Source organism: Oncorhynchus mykiss, chromosome 18, assembly GCF_057628025.1.
Source record: "Oncorhynchus mykiss isolate SJ-2025 chromosome 18, ASM5762802v1, whole genome shotgun sequence".
Taxonomy (NCBI): domain Eukaryota; kingdom Metazoa; phylum Chordata; class Actinopteri; order Salmoniformes; family Salmonidae; genus Oncorhynchus; species Oncorhynchus mykiss.
In genome coordinates, this window is record NC_143039.1 from 22,099,305 (window position 1) to 22,116,571 (window position 17,267).

General features: G+C 46.6%; 1 protein-coding gene across 50 annotated transcripts in view; it reads right to left on the reverse strand.

The window, feature by feature from the left end:
• LOC110495480 (peripheral plasma membrane protein CASK) overlaps positions 1 to 17,267 on the reverse strand; it is a 48,884-nt gene that overhangs the window by 3,852 nt on the left and 27,765 nt on the right. For 11 of the 50 annotated variants that reach the window (XM_090207759.1, XM_090207741.1, XM_090207769.1 and 8 more), the window contains 14 exons: positions 13,484 to 13,605; positions 13,185 to 13,262; positions 12,928 to 13,008; positions 11,177 to 11,365; positions 11,020 to 11,098; positions 10,860 to 10,945; positions 10,649 to 10,717; positions 10,452 to 10,520; positions 10,330 to 10,365; positions 9,334 to 9,372; positions 8,703 to 8,899; positions 6,820 to 6,935; positions 5,706 to 5,786; positions 2,913 to 2,993 (listed from right to left, as the gene is read on the reverse strand). In XM_090207759.1, coding sequence (XP_090063885.1) covers positions 2,913 to 2,993; positions 5,706 to 5,786; positions 6,820 to 6,935; positions 8,703 to 8,899; positions 9,334 to 9,372; positions 10,330 to 10,365; positions 10,452 to 10,520; positions 10,649 to 10,717; positions 10,860 to 10,945; positions 11,020 to 11,098; positions 11,177 to 11,365; positions 12,928 to 13,008; positions 13,185 to 13,262; positions 13,484 to 13,605 — 1,323 coding nt within the window. Of the gene's footprint in view, positions 1 to 2,912; positions 2,994 to 5,705; positions 5,787 to 6,819; positions 6,936 to 8,702; positions 8,900 to 9,333; positions 9,373 to 10,329; positions 10,366 to 10,451; positions 10,521 to 10,612; positions 10,718 to 10,859; positions 10,946 to 11,019; positions 11,099 to 11,176; positions 11,366 to 12,927; positions 13,009 to 13,184; positions 13,263 to 13,483; positions 13,606 to 17,267 lie in introns of all 50 variants that reach the window. The other 39 variants (XM_090207744.1, XM_090207730.1, XM_090207734.1 and 36 more) reach the window with 7 other exon arrangements.

Here is a 17,267-nt window from a genome sequence, read left to right on the forward strand (position 1 = left end):
CAGTGGTAGTGGTGGTAGTAGTAGTAGCGGTGGTAGTAGTGGTTGTAGTGGCAGTAGTGGTGGAAGTAGTGGTAGTAGTATTAGCAGCGATGGTAGTAGTGGCAGTAGCGGTTTTAGTAGTGGCAGTAGTGGTAGTAGCGGTGGTAGTGGTAGTAGTGGTAGTGGTAGTAGCGGTGGTAGTAGTGGTGGTAGCGGTAGTAGTAGTAGAGGTAGTAGTGGTAGTGGCGGTAGTGGTAGTAGTAGTGGTGATGGTAGCGGTAGTAGTAGCGGTGGTAGTGGTAGTAGCGGTGGTAGTAGCGGTGGTAGTAGTGTTGGTAGTAGTGGTGGTGGAGTGGTAGTAGCGGTGGTAGTAGTAGTGGCAGTAGTAGGTGTGGTAGTAGTAGCGGTGGTAGTGGTAGCGGTAGTAGTGGTGGTGGTAGCGGTAGTGGTAGTAGTAGTAGTGGTGGTAGCAGTAGTGGTGGTAGTAGTAGTAGTGGTGGTGGTAGTGGTAGTAGCGGTAGAAGTAGTAGTGGTAGTAGTGGTAGTAGCGGTAGTAGCGGTGGTAGTGGTAGTAGAGGTGGTAGCGGTGGTAGTGGTAGTAGCTGTGGTAGTGGCAGTAGTAGTGGTGGTAGTAGTGTTGGCAGTAGTGGTGGTGGTAGTGGTAGTAGCGGCGGTTGCGATGGTAGTAGTGGTAGTAGTGGCAGTAGCGGTGGTAGCAGTGGTAGTAGCGGTGGTGGTAGTGGTAGTAGCGGTGGTGGTAGTGGTAGTAGCGGTGGTGGTGGTAGCGGTAGTAATGGTGGTAGTAGTGGTGGTAGTGGTGGCAGTAGTAGAGGTAGCAGTGGTAGTAGTGGTGGTAGCAGTGGTAGTAGCGGCGGTAGCGATGGTAGTAGTGGTAGTAGTGGCAGTAGCGGTGGTAGTAGTGGTGGTAGTGGTAGTAGCGGTGGTGGTAGTGGTAGTAGTAGTGGTGGTAGCGGTAGTAGTAGTAGCGGTGGTAGTAGTAGCGGTAGTGGTAGTGGTGGTAGCGGTAGTAATGGTGGTAGTAGTGGTGGTAGTGGTGGCAGTAGTAGAGGTAGCAGTGGTAGTAGTGGTGGTAGCAGTGGTAGTAGCGGCGGTAGCGATGGTAGTAGTGGTAGTAGTGGCAGTAGCGGTGGTAGTAGTGGTGGTAGTGGTAGTAGCGGTGGTGGTAGTGGTAGTAGCGGTGGTAGTAGTGGTGGTAGCGGTAGTAGTAGTAGTAGTAGTAGCGGTGGTAGTAGTAGCGTTAGTAGTGGTAGTGGTGGTAGCGGTGGTAGTAGTGGTGGTAGCGGTAGTAGTAGTAGTAGCTGTGGTAGTAGTAGCGGTGGTAGTAGTAGCGGTGGTAGTGGCAGCGGTGGTAGTAGTAGTAGTGGTAGTGGCAGTAGTAGGTGTGGTAGTAGTAGCGGTGGTAGTGGTAGCGGTAGTAGTGGTGGTGGTAGCGGTAGTAGTGGTGGTGGTAGCAGTAGTAGTGGTAGTGGTAGTAGTAGTAGTAGCGGTGGTAGTGGTGGTGGTAGCAGTAGTAGTGGTAGTGGTGGTAGTAGTAGTAGTAGTAGTAGCGGTGGTAGTAGTAGTAGCGGTGGTAGTAGTAGCAGCGGTGGTAGTAGTAGTAGCGGTGGTAGTGGCAGTAGTAGTGGTAGTACCGGTGGTAGTGGCGGTAGTAGTGGTGGTGGTAGTAGTAGCGGTGGTAGTGGTGGTAGTGGTGGTAGTGGTAGTAGTAGCGGTGGTGGTAGTAGTAGTAGTAGTGGTGGTAGTGGTGGTAGTGGTAGTAGTAGCGGTGGTAGTGGTGGTAGTGGTGGTAGTGGTAGTAGTAGCGGTGGTGGTAGTAGTAGTAGTAGTGGTGGTAGTAGCAGTAGAAGTAGTAGTGGTAGTAGCGGTGGTGGTAGTAGTAGTAGCGGTGGTAGTGGCGGTAGTAGTGGTGGTGGTAGTAGTAGCGGTGGTAGTGGTGGTAGTGGTAGTAGTGGTGGTAGTGGTAGTAGTAGCGGTGGTGGTAGTAGTAGTAGTGGTGGTAGTAGCGGTAGAAGTAGTAGTGGTAGTAGCGGTGGTGGTAGTAGTAGTAGTAGCGGTGGTAGTGGTGGTGGTAGCAGTAGTAGTGGTAGTGGTGGTAGTAGTAGTAGTAGTAGTAGCGGTGGTAGTAGTAGTAGTAGTAGTAGCGGTGGTAGTGGTGGTGGTAGCAGTAGTAGTGGTAGTGGTGGTAGTAGTAGTAGTAGTAGTAGCGGTGGTAGTAGTAGTAGCAGCGGTGGTAGTAGTAGTAGCGGTGGTAGTGGCAGTAGTAGTGGTAGTAGCGGTGGTAGTGGCAGTAGTAGTGGTGGTGGTAGTAGTAGCGGTGGTAGTGGTGGTAGTAGTGGTGGTAGTGGTAGTAGTAGCGGTGGTGGTAGTAGTAGCGGTGGTAGTGGCAGTAGTAGTGGTGGTGGTAGTAGTAGCGGTGGTAGTGGCAGTAGTAGTGGTGGTGGTAGTAGTAGCGGTGGTAGTGGTGGTAGTAGTGGTGGTAGTGGTAGTAGTAGCGGTGGTGGTAGTAGTAGTAGTAGTAGCAGTGGTGGTAGTAGCGGTAGAAGTAGTAGTGGTAGTAGCGGTGGCAGTAGTGGAGGTAGCGGTGGTAGTAGCGGTGGTAGTAGCGGTAGTAGCAGTGGTAGTAGCGGTAGTAGCGGTGGCAGTAGTGGTGGTAGTAGCGGTGGCAGTAGTGGTGGTGGTAGTAGCGGTGGTAGTGGTAGTAGCGGTAGTAGCGGGGGCAGTAGTGGTGGTAGTAGCGGTGGCAGTAGTGGTGGTGGTAGTAGCGGTGGTAGTAGTAGCGGTGGTAGTGGTAGTAGCGGTGGTAGTAGCAGTGGTAGTAGTGGTGGTAGTGGCAGTAGCAGTGGTAGTAGTAGTAGTAGTAGTAGTAACAGTTGTAGTGGTAGTAACAGTGGTAGTGGTAGTAGGTCTCTTACGAGGAATGGGGTAGGCAAATCGGTCTGGGTGCTTCGTGATGAGCGTGTTCTTGATGTGCCTCCTGCCAACTCCATGGGCCCCTGGGAAGAGAGACACACATAAGACAATGAGACAGAGATGTTGAATAATGTGTTGTCAACTGTTCCCCTTTAGTTAACACTAGAGGTCGAACGATTTATCGGAATGGCTGATTAATTAGGGACAATTTCAAGTTTTCATAACAATCGGAAATCGGTATTTTTGGACACCGATTTGGCCGATTATTATTATTATTGCACCTTTATTTAACTAGGCAAGTCAGTTAATAAGAACACATTCTTATTTTCAATGACGGCCTAGGAACAGTGGGTTAACTGCCTTGTTCAGGGGCAGAACGACAGATTTTTACCTTGTCAACTCGGGTATTTGTTTTTGCAACGTTCAGGTTACTAGTCCAACGCTCTAACCACTTGCCTTACGTTGCACTCCACGAGGAGCCTGTGTGGCAGGCTGACTACCTGTTACGCGAGGGCAGCAAGAAGCCAAGTTAAGTTGCTAGCTAGCATTAAACTTATAAAAAACAATCAATCTTCACATAATCACTAGTTAACTACACACGGTTGATGATATTACTAGTTTATCTAGCGTGTCCTGCATTGCATATAATCGATGCGGTGCCTGTTCATTTCTCATCGATTCACAGCCTACTTCGCCAAACGGGTGAGGATTTAGCACTGTCGTTGAACCAAACCTAACCATAAACATCAATGCCTTTCTTTAAAATCAATACACAAGTATATATTTTTTAAACTTGCATATTTAGTTAATATTGCCTGCTAACATGAATTTCTTATAACTAGGGAAATTATCTTGCGTTCTGTGCAAGCAGTCAGGGTATATGCAGCAGTTTGGGCCGCCTGGCTCGTTGCGAACTGTGTGAAGTCCATTTATTTCTAACAAAGACCGTAATTAATTTACCAGAATTGTACATAATTATGACATAACATTGAAGGTTGTACAATGTAACAGCAATATTTAGACTTAGGGATGCTACCCATTAGATAAAATACGGAACGGTTCCGTATTGTGGTAGTAGAATCAGAATTATTTAGGTAACATTGATAAATATGTTTTTATCAATTTTCATAAGTATGCTTATGTGGGAAAAAGTAACTTGGGCCCCAGAGAGGGGAGAAGTCAGGCTTGTCTTCATATGTAAACGTATATTTTAAACCATGAAGGGATGATTGAGGGGGAACCAATTATCTCTTGGCTCCACAATGTCTGTGTGCCAGTCACTCCCTACTTTTCCCATTGGGGAGAGGAGGAAGGCAGTGTCTGGAACCATTGTATGTTCCCTCTGAGGTTGCCCTTATCTTGACCTAGAGGCTCATTCTTCTCTCCCTGAGCTTGTCCAGGAGGGATTGTATTTTTGATGGGAGTGTCTAGAATTGACAATTGATATATGCCATTGGATGAGGTAATGTTTTGGTTCTAAGTGGTACCAAGAACGTGATAAGAACTTCGGTTTAGGAGACCAAACTGAACGATAATTTATAGCCAATGCTGTCTGGCTATGTGTGTCTTGGCTATAAATGATACTAGGAACTGTTTTGTAAGCACTCTCAGAGAATTCATTTATGGACACTGAATTGATCTGAGAGTCACAGGGCTATGGTGAAGCTCATATAATTAAAGATGGACTTTATGATAACTCTGACTTGTGTGTGGTTTGCTCTCTCATGATTTGGTAATACAGGACATTTCCACGATAGTATTTCACTGAAAGAATAAACGTTTTGTTTTCGAAATGATCGTTTCTGGATTTGACCATATTAATGACCTAAGGCTCGTATTTCTGTGTGTTATTATGTTATAATTAAGTCTATGATTTGATATTTGATAAAGCAGTCTGACTGAGCAATGGTAGGCAGCAGCAGGCTCGTAAGCATTCATTCAAACAGCACTTTCGTGCGTTAGCCAGCAGCTCTTCACAATGCTTCAAGCATTGAGCTGTTTATGACTTCAAGCCTATCAACTCCTGAGATTAGGCTGGTGTAACCGATGTGAAATGGCTAGCTAGTTAGCGGGGTGCGCGCTAATAGCGTTTCAACCGGTGACGTCACTCGCTCTGAGACTTGGAGTGGTTGTTCCCCTTGCTCTGCAAGGGACGCGGATTTTGTGGAGCGATGGGTAAACGATGCTTCGAGGGTGGCTGTTGTCGATGTGTTCCTGGTTCGAGCCCAGGTAGGGTCGAGGAGAGGGACGGAAGCTATACTGTTACACTGGCAATACTAAAGTGCCTATAAGAATATCCAATAGTCAAAGGTATATGAAATACAAATGGTATAGAGGAAATTAGTCCTATAATTCCTATAATAACTACAACCTAAAACTTCTTACCTGGGAATATTGAAGACTCATGTTAAAAGGAACCACCAGCTTTCATGTGTTCTCATGTTCTGAGCAAGGAACTTAAACGTTAGCTTTTTAACATGGCACATATTGCACTTTTACTTTCTTCTCCAACCCTTTGTTTTTGTATTATTTAAACCAAATTGAACATGTTTCATTATTTATTTATTATTTATGAGGCTAAATAGATTTTATTGATGTAATATATTAAGTTAAAATAAGTGTTCATTCAGTATTGTTGTAATTGTCATTATTACAAATAAATACATTTTTTTTAAATTGGCCGATTAAATCAATATCGGCTTTTTTTGGTCCTCCAATAATCGGTATCGGCGTTGACAAATCATAATCGGTCGACCTCTAGTTAACACTACCTAAGAACCATCTGTCTAACGTACCCAACAAAACAAGCGTTTTCCTCTTGAATGCAGGCAGTTTGACCACCTCTTCATACGTGACCAGGTCTAGTTGGTCAAACACTGAAACAGAGAAGGTGAAAGGCATTAGCGATGTTCACTGAGAGCCATAGGAATAATGGAACACAGACACAATGGAAGGGGGTCGTCTGTAGTGCACAGCACAGGAAGTTGAATCAAATGAATGGCTTAAATAAAGAATGGATCGCTGAAATAAGTTTACTGATAAGTGTGAAAAAGATTGCGGTTTGTTTTTGCCATCTAAACGGCCTACGTGTGATTGGAATTATTTTACATCACAAGTTCAATACTTCAGGTCTGTGAGAGACGGACAAACCAGGACACATAAAACCCAAAACGAGGAAGAACAAATGAAACAGCGAGACAGAAGTTCAAACTGTGGACTGACGTCAAACAAGGAAAATAGCGTGAATAAAGTTGAGGATAGAGGGAGAGAAACGGAGGGGGGCATCGTTGGGCATTATTCAGAGTTACTTACATGCAGCCAAGCCATTGGGTAAGAGACGCATGAAAGATGGACAGAACAGAGGGAAGGAGGGAGGGGAGGGTTAATAGAAGAAAAGGTAAATTAAAAACATTACAGTACATAGCTTGGACTCAGAGGCCAGGTTGTTAATGGCAGGAGCGTTAGACATGTAACATTCAGTCAACATTGAGACAACGTTTAGAGAGGAGCTCTTTGAGGGAGGAAAGGGGCCTGTTCTGGGGGAAGAACATGCAGCATTAGTCAGATTCAGTTGGAAACCATTCCACAGACAGTACAGTAGTAAGCAGTAAGCTAAGCATTTAGCTCTACAGACCGGGAATGTCTTTATTATACAATAAAAATACTACATTCAGAACTGAGACAATATTTTGGCCAGTGAATAAAGCTGCAAGAGAATATCTGGGATATAACATCTGAATGCATCATTCAATATAAAATACAACGGAAACATCTGGAACACTTGGAATATCTTATAGCCAACATGTCAAGCCAAACACTTTTACACACACGGTTCCACAGAATAGGTTTCTGATTGTATTATTAAAACATGCTGTGTGTGTGTGTGTGTGTGTGTGTGTGTGTGTGTACCTGCGTTGTGCTTGGCCAGGTACTTGTCTTTGTATTGTTTCTTCTTCTTGCCAAACCAGGTACAGCTGGCCTGCTGCTCCTGCTTAGTCTTCTCCATGGCTATGCACGCCACACGCCTGGGGGGGGTAGTAAAATGTAAGGAAATAAAGATACTTCACTGATTACTCCTAGTTACTTTAATTATGTGGTAACGGCCCTCAAAACCAAAGACCAGAGATTGAGTCAAATTTCTGCTTAACATTTGGGAAAAGCACTGCATATTTTTCTATGAGGATTTTTTGCAATTCTTGCATTGTAATTTCAATCCACTTCCTAAATTGGAAATGGAATTGGAACGGAAGCACCAACCCTACTGGGTTTTACAGTATGGGTTCCATGGGTTCTGTCTAGAGGTTGGCCGATTAATTAGGGCCGATTTCAAGTTTTCATAACAATTGGAAATCTGTATTTTTGGGCGCAGATTTGGCATTTTTTTTTTATACCTTTATTTAACTAGGCAAGTTAGTTAAGAACACATTCTTATTTTCAATGACGGCCTAGGAACTGTGGGTTAACTGCCTGTTCAGGGGCAGAACAACCTTGTCAGCTCGGGGGATTCAATCTTGCTACCTTACAGTTAACTAGTCCAACACAATAACGACCTGCCTCTCTCTCGTTGCACTCCACAAGGAGACTGCCTGTTACGCGAATGCAGTAAACCAAGGTAAGTTGCTAGCTAGCATTAAACTTATCTTATAAAAAACAATCAATCATAATCACTAGTTAACTACACATGCTTGATGATATTACTAGATATTATCTAGCGTGTCCTGCGTTGCATATATATATAATTGTTTTGCTTTATTTAACTAGGCAAGTCAGTGAAGAACAACTTCTTATTTTCAATGACGGAACAGTGGGTTAACTGCCTGTTCAGGGGCAGAACGACAGAACGACCTTGTCAGCTCGGGGGTTTGAACTTGCAACCTTCCGGTTACTAGTCCAACTCTCTAAGCACTAGGCTACCCTGCCACCCCAGATAATCTGACTGAGCATACAAGTATCTAAGTATCTAACTGAGCGGTGGTAGGCAGAAGCAGGCGCGTAAACATTCATTCAAACAGCACTTTCTTTGCGTTTTGCCAGCAGCTCTTCGTTGTGCGTCAAGCATTGTGCTGTTTATGACTTCAAGCCTATCAACTCCCGAGATGAGGCTGGTGTAACCGAAGTGAAATGGCTAGCTAGTTAGCGCGCGCTAATATCGTTTCAAACGTCACTCGCTCTGAGCCTTCTAGTAGTTGTTCCCCTTGCTCTGCATGGGTAAAGCTGCTTCGATGGTGGCTGTTGTCGTTGTGTTGCTGGTTCGAGCCCAGGGAGGAGCGAGGAGAGGGACAGAAGCTATACTGTTACACTGGCAATACTAAAGTGCCCATAAGAACATCCAATAGTCAAAGGTTAATGAAATACAAATGGTATAGAGGGAAATAGTCCTATAATTCCTATAATAACTACAACCTAAAACTTCTTACTTGGGAATATTGAAGACTCATGTTAAAAGGAACCACCAGCTTTCATATGTTCTCATGTTCTGAGCAAGGAACTGAAACGTTAGCTTTCTTACATAGCACATATTGCACTTTTACTTTCTTCTCCAACACTTTGTTTTTGCATTATTTAAACCACATTGAACATGTTTCATTATTTACTTGAGGCTAAATTAATTTTATTGATGTATTATATTAAGTTAAAATCAGTGTTAATTCAGTATTGTTGTAATTGTCATTATTATTATTATTTTTTTTTACAAATTGTCCGATTAATCGGTATCGGCTTTTTTGGTCCTCCAATAAATCGGTATCGGCGTTGAAAAATCATAATCGGTCGACCTCTAGTTCTGTCCTCACCACTCCTGTAGTTCTGGTGACGGTATGAGCCCTGCGGTTCCGTTCTTAGTGTTCTCCAGCTTGCCCTGCCACCAGTTGTGGTCGTCCTTACTGATGATCTGGATGATGTCACCCACCCGGAAGCGGATCCCGGCCTCCTTACAGGGAATGAGGTCATCCTTGGCGGGGTCGTACTCAAACTGGGCACGCACGTAGATCTGAGGGAGGAAACCGAGGAATGTGATTGGTTAGGCCCGCTGATCTGGGAGGGAATAGGGGGACTGATTGATCAAGCTGGAGGTATGGAGGAAAGAGGTGATTTTGATTGATCAAGCTCCTAACGAGAGCTGTACGGGACGGGACACTGATTGGTCGAAATGGCCACAATCGACAAAGTAAACAAGAAGCAAAGAGGCGGAGGAGAGAAGAAGAGTCGGGCGAAAAAGAGAAAGCAAATATGGCAACATCAAAGAAAGCTTTACCATTTTAATCGTTCTGTTTGCCCCCGATTGGCTACATCTTACGCGCAAACGACCAACCATTTTAATGGAGGGGGATTATGGACGCCAGCTAATGTTGAATCTACAAGAGCTGCAATGAGGGACATACTGCATGGGATCTACTGCTACTTGGATCCACTGAGAGATCTTACCTTGATGGACATTTTGTCCTTGATGACAGGTCTGGAGATCTAGGGGGTTGAGAGCATCACACACACATCATGCAGTAGAAATCATACGGGACATCGACAAAGGACGTGAGAGTGAGTAGGACGGGCTTCGAGAGGGAGACAGGCTACGACAGGGAGACAGGCTACGACAGGGAGACAGGCTACGACAGGGAGACAGGCTACGACAGGGAGACAGGCTACGACAGGGAGACTTTGCAATGAGGCCCTTTATCTACTTCTCCACAGTCATGGATATCATATGAAGGAAGTTGGAGGTATTTATGTGAGCCAATGCTAACTAGCATTAGCGCAATGACGAAGTCTAAAGTCAATGCGCTAACACTTGTAAGGGAATACGCAATATGGACTTTCTCACTGATCATACACGAAATGCCGAAATGTTCCCTTAAGGTATGTTAGCAACTTCGCTAGAGCTAGTTAGCAACTTCCTTCAAACTGCATGGAGAGACATACAAATGGTATTCACAAGTTCCACTGATTCTGGGGAAGTAGATAAAGGGCTTCATTGCCAAAATCATGAAGTATCCCTTTAATACATGCAGGGGTTATTTAAGATGACATGGATCCAAATGATGTTTAACACACACACAGATTTATACACACGCACAAACATACACACACACACACAGACGTAGACACACACACGCAGACGTACACACACACACGCAGACGTACACACACACACACAGACGTACACACACACACGCAGACGTACACACACACACACGCAGACGTACACACACACACACAGACGTACACACACACACACAGACGTACACACACACACACACACAGACGTACACACACACACACATTTGCACGCACACACACATTCGAGTCCACACACACAAAAACAAGCAAATGGTGTCCCTGGTCTAGACAAAGCCATGTGAGAGGAGGAGTCAGACATCAGAGAAGAGAGGGAGTGGAGGAGTCAGGGAAGTCTATAGCTCTCACCTGTCGTCCTTTAGGCTGGATGGTAGAGGGCAGATCCTACAAGCACACACAGAGTTAACACACATCTAATACAGCACAATAGATTCATCTGACAGAAGCGATATCGAGCCACAGCTCCTCACCAGGATGGAGCTAGTGACACTAGCATGGCCGTTCGCTGGCGACTGTCTGGATAGGTCGGGGGACTCTTTCTGCAGACACACATGAACAAAAAAACGTGAAAAACATCCCAACAAAAAATGACTTATAACTGAAGAATAGAACGCTTCTTTACCTCATTTACCTGATTTTCTAGAGACACAAGAGAATCGGTCCATACCTCGCAAGACATGGACTGTGACCGGTAGCTGGGTACGATCTTAAAGGTAACACTCCCTCGCATTTCCCTCTGTGGGGACACAACATTATCATCAAATGATCACAACCAATTAGAGCCTTCCACTGATACACACATACTGTAGTACTGTGTAAAGACAAAACTAGCTGATTGGACAATGGTGAGAACGAGAGAATCTGATTGGACAACACACCAGCATCTTCTGGAGCTGTTCTACGGTCTGATTGGCAACGCTGATCCCGTTGATCTCTCTGATCTCATCGCCGACATGCAGCGTACCTACAAGAAGACAGAGGGTGAATGTGGGTCTGTTTGTGGTCAGGTGTACGGCATATTCCAAAAGTGTACTGTACCTTGTCTGTGGATCATTCCTCCGTGCATGATACGGGCCACGATGCAGTGGTTCAGATCGTTCATCTTCAGAGTGATGCCCTGAAGAGGTCAAGGGTGAAAGGTCAAATAGGAAGAGTCAGTAAATGTGTGTGGTCGGTGTTTGTGTGTGTGTCGTACCATAGGTTCGTCAGTGTTCTTCTGGAACTGAACCAGGCGTACTCGAGTCACGTTCTCCAGGTCCATGTCTCCGTTGGTGCTCTCGGGAGAGTCTCCGTTCAGGTAGGGTGAGGTGGGCGGGGGGGTCACCCTCAGAGCCTCGTCACTGTACACCTCATGGGCCACCACGTCATGGGTCTGGAGCAAGGCCTACACACACACACACACAATAAGACACACCCTCACACAGACATCTACAGCAGACAATGAGTGTGTAATATGGCCTTTTAAACAATGTATTGTTGGTCACACTTGGCTTATTGTAAGTGTAACAGTGTTAGCTGGTTTCTACTGAAGACGTATTTGCTTGGTCTTCCTAAATGACAAATGAGTGACTAAAGGACAGTGTAAACTACTATGGGTCTACACAAAAAGACTTGTATCCAGATGGGATATACGTTCTTTATTTATTTTGTTATCTTGGTCACCAGGGAAGGGGGACCCCCCCCCCCTTCTTTATATCCAGGCCACTGTGTCAGTCTGTAGGCTGAGCGAAAAGCAGAGGGCTCTAGCGTTGAGATGTCAGTACAGAAACACCCTGTGGGTCAGAGACTAAGGTAAGAGGATGGAGAACCAAACACAACTCAGCTTTAAAAAGGTGCACTATGCACAAATCATTTCCTGGTTGCTAAAGTTCGAATAGTTCGCCTAATTTCAGTTTGTGACAAAACAAGAAAGTTTAGTGTATAGAATCATTGTACCATCTAAACCACTGAAATATAATTTTCCACCAAAAATGTCTGTTTGAAGCTGGTGTAAAAAAACTAAAGTAAAAGATGCAAACACAAAACTTCACAGCGGGAAGCATAGAAATAGTGCACATAGAACAGATGTAACGCTTCTTAGACTTGCTTTCAATGAGAATGACAGATCTATAACTAACATTTCTATGTGAATTTGGTCAGGTCGCCCAAAAGTGACATATTTCAGCTTAAACTGTAACAGACAAGCACAGATCTTTCTGCCATTGAAATCCTTGGGTGGGCCACCGAATCATTTTTTAGGGTCGCCTGAGTCCAAATACATTTTCGTGATGGAAAAAGTTTTCAGACTAAAAACAGATAAAGTATTTAGAAAAGGTAATGCACCAATATATTTTTTACATTATAGTCTTTGAGAACAACTGATCACCAAAATAAAAGCTAGATAGTCAGGAAGAATGGAATATTCCAAAAACAATTAATTTAGCAGTATAGATGTTATGTTTGAGTAAAAGAACCCAGCATCAGCCATGGCAAAAAACATAGAATTGCAGGAAATTGGCTTTAAAACTCCTAAATGTTCTCTCAGCTCCATGGGAAAATTGGTAGAATTGCAGGAAATTGGCTTTAAAACTCCTAAATGTTCTCTCAGCTCCATGGGAAAATTGGTAGAATTGCAGGAAATTCAAAACTTAAAAATGCTAAACTCTCTCTACCTGACACCAGAGAAGAGATGAAGAGAACAGAGAGAAAAATTAGGAAAAGCAGAGGGAGCTTTTTTTACTCTGTTCTTTTGTTGGCAGTAACAGTTAGGGCTGGGTGGGCGGAGCAGGATGTCTGCAGCCTCACTAGCCCCACCCATAACCCTGGCTGCTACACCTGACAGCCCCTCCCCTCAGTCTAACAGATTACTCCCTCTCTACCTGGGGTCTATAGTGGACAAACTAAGGAGCTTGACCCAGTCATGATCATTTGTTTACACACACAGAGAGAGAGATGGAGATGGCCCACCATGAAGTGTGGCTGTGTGAGGATCCTCCGGAGTTCCTTGGCCTCCATGTTGTCAGGGTAACAGGAGATTGTCTCCAGTACCTACAGGATAAGAGGAGGGAGAGGAAGTACTGTATCATATAAGAGCATCAACACTTAATACAAAACATTAACAAACCCCCAAACACTAACCAAAACAACAAGATAAAGTATTTAACAAGCGCTAGTCCCAGAAGAAAAGAGGTGTCCCACCTTGATGTCGTGACCAGGCCACTCACCTCTTTGGCTCTCTGTACTCCATCACTGGGAGGGTTCCTGATCTGAGGAGACGACCTGGTGTTGATCTGGTCATAGAGCTGCAACACCAGGGGGAGACAGCCATTATTATTCACTCATCTTTTACATATCCCTCCTCACATACCGCTTTTTGTATTAAATGTTGCTTTAGAAATAAAAATGCATTTTCATTCCCAAACGATTTTCCCAATGAATAATGTGGTGTGTCTGAGCTCTTTACTTGTGTCAAAGTGCCACCTAGTGGACTTGACCTGAACCTGCGTGTGTGTAGCCCACTCACGTCCAGCAGTGTGTGTAGGTGTTGGTCCTGGAAGACGCTGTGTAAGAAGTCCAGATCTTTCTCACTGCAGTCGGTCAGAGCATGAATCTCCTCCAGGCTGTCCAGCACCTGGGACACTGCCCCTACACACACACACACACACACAACCACAGGTTATAACATATACACACGCAAACACACACCAATTATAAGTAGCCAGTACCATAAAAACACAAACATTTAAATTTAACACACAAAAAACACACAACAAGGACAAATATATTTACACATCGCACACACACACACACAGAGGCACCACACACACACAGAGACACAGCACACACACACACAGAGAGACACCATACACACACATACACCACACACAAAAACAGAGACAAACACACACACAGAGAGACACCGCAAACACACACAGAGACACCGCAAACACACACAGAGACAACGCAAACACACACAGAGAGACAACGCAAACACACACAGAGAGACAACGCAAACACACAGAGAGACAACGCAAACACACACACAGACACCACACACAGACACCTAGAGACACAGCACACACACACAGAGACACTGCACACACACACAGAGACACCGCACACACAGAGAAACCGCACACACAGAGAAACCGCACACACAGAGAAACCGCACACACACACACACAGAGACACCACGCACACGCACACACACACAGACACCACGCACACACTCACACACACACCGCACACACACACAATGCACACACACACACACACACAGAGGCACCGCACACACACACACAGCACACACACCGCACGCACACACACTGCACACACAGAGGCACCGCACACACACACAGCACACACACACACAGACACCGCACACACAGACACCGCACACACAGACACCACGCACACACACACACACCACGCACACACACACACACCACGCACACACACCACACACACACACACACAAAGAGACACAGACACCGCTCACACAGAGACACCGCACACACACACACACAGAGACACCACGCACACACACACACACACACACACACACACAGAGACACTGCACACACACACACACACACAGACAATGCACACACACACACAGAGACACCGCACACACACAGAGACCGCACACACACACAGAGACCGCACACACAGAGACACCGCACACACAGAGACACCACAGACACCGCACACACACACACACACCACGCACACACAAAGACACCACAGACACCGCACACACACACACACACATATAGACACACCGCACACACACACACAGAGACACTGCGCACACACACACAGAGACACTGCGCACACACACACACAGAGACACACACAGAGACACTGCACATACACAGACACCGCACACACAGAGACACCACAGACACCGCACACACACACACACACACAGAGACACTGCGCACACACACACAGAGACACTGCACACACACACACACACAGAGACACTGCACATACACGCACACACACAGAGACACCGCACACATACGGAGACACCGCACACACAGAGACACCACAGACACCGCACACACACACACACACACACACACACAGACACACCGCACACACACACACACACACAGAGACACCGCACACACACACACAAGACACCGCACACACACACACAAGACACCGCACACACAAGACACCGCACACACACACACAAGACACCGCACACACACACACAGACAAGACACCGCACACAGAGACACCGCACACAGAGACACAGCACACAGAGACACAGCACACAGAGACACAGCACACAGAGACACAGCACACAGAGACACCGCACACAGAGACACAGCACACAGAACACACAGCTAGAAACAGCGCACACACAGAGACAGTGCACACACACAGAGAGACACTGCACATACACGCACACACACAGAGACACCGCACACACACAGAGACACCGCACACACAGAGACACCACAGACACCGCACGCGCACACACACAGAGACACCGCACACACACACACGAGACACCGCACACACACACACGAGACACCGCACGCACACACACGAGACACCGCACACACACGAGACACCGCACACACACGAGACACCGCACACACACACGAGACACCGCACACACACGAGACACCGCACACACACACACACACGAGACACCGCACACACACATACAGACACCGCACACACACACACACATACAGACACCGCACACACACACACATACAGACACCGCACACACACACAGACAGACACCGCACACAGCACACAGAGACAAAGCACACAGAGACACAGCACAGAGACACAGCACACAGAGACACAGCACACAGAGACACAGCACACATAGACACACACAGAGACACCACGCACACACACACACAGAGAGACACTGCACACACACACACACACACACACAGACAATGCACACACACACACACACACACACACACAGAGACACCGCACACACACAGAGACCGCACACACACAGAGACCGCACACACAGAGACACCGCACACACACAGACACCGCACACACACAGACACCACAGACACCGCACACACACACACACACACACACAGAGACACCACGCACACACACACAGAGACACTGCGCACACACACACAGAGACACTGCGCACACACACACACAGAGACACTGCGCACACACACACACAGAGACACACACAGAGACACTGCACATACACGCACACACACAGAGACACCGCACACACACACAAAGACACCACAGACACCACACACACACACACACAGACACACCGCACACACACACACACAGAGACACCACGCACACACACACAGAGACACTGCGCACACACACACAGAGACACTGCGCACACACACACACAGAGACACACACAGAGACACTGCATATATACGCACACACACAGACACCGCACACACAGAGACACCACAGACACCGCACACACACACACACACACAGAGACACCGTGCACACACACACAGAGACACCGCGCACACACACACAGAGACACTGCGCACACACACACAGAGACACTGCGCACACACACACACACAGAGACACTGCACATACACGCACACACACAGAGACACCGCACACATACGGAGACACCGCACACACAGAGACACCACAGACACCGCACACACATAGACACACCGCACACACACACACACACACACACACTGCACACACACAGACACCGCACACACACACACAAGACACCGCACACACACACACAGACAAGACACCGCACACACACACACAGACAAGACACCGCACACAGAGACACCGCACACAGAGACACCGCACACAGAGACACAGCACACAGAGACACAGCACACAGAGACACAGCACACAGAGACACAGCACACAGAACACACAGCTAGAAACAGCGCACACACAGAGACAGTGCACACACACACAGAGAGACACTGCACACACACACACACACAGAGACACCGCACACACACAGAGACACCGCACACACAGAGACACCACAGACACCGCACGCGCACACACACAGAGACACCGCACACACACACACTCACAGACACCACACACACACACGAGACAACGCACACACACGAGACAACGCACACACACACACATACAGACACCGCACACACACACACATACAGACACCGCACACAGCACACAGAGACACAGCACACAGAGACACAGCACACAGAGACACAGCACAGAGACACAGCACAGAGACACAGCACACAGAGAAACAGAAGGTGTCAGACTAGAGTACCTGCTACATGCAGCAAAAGCAACAGAGAGACGCAGAACAG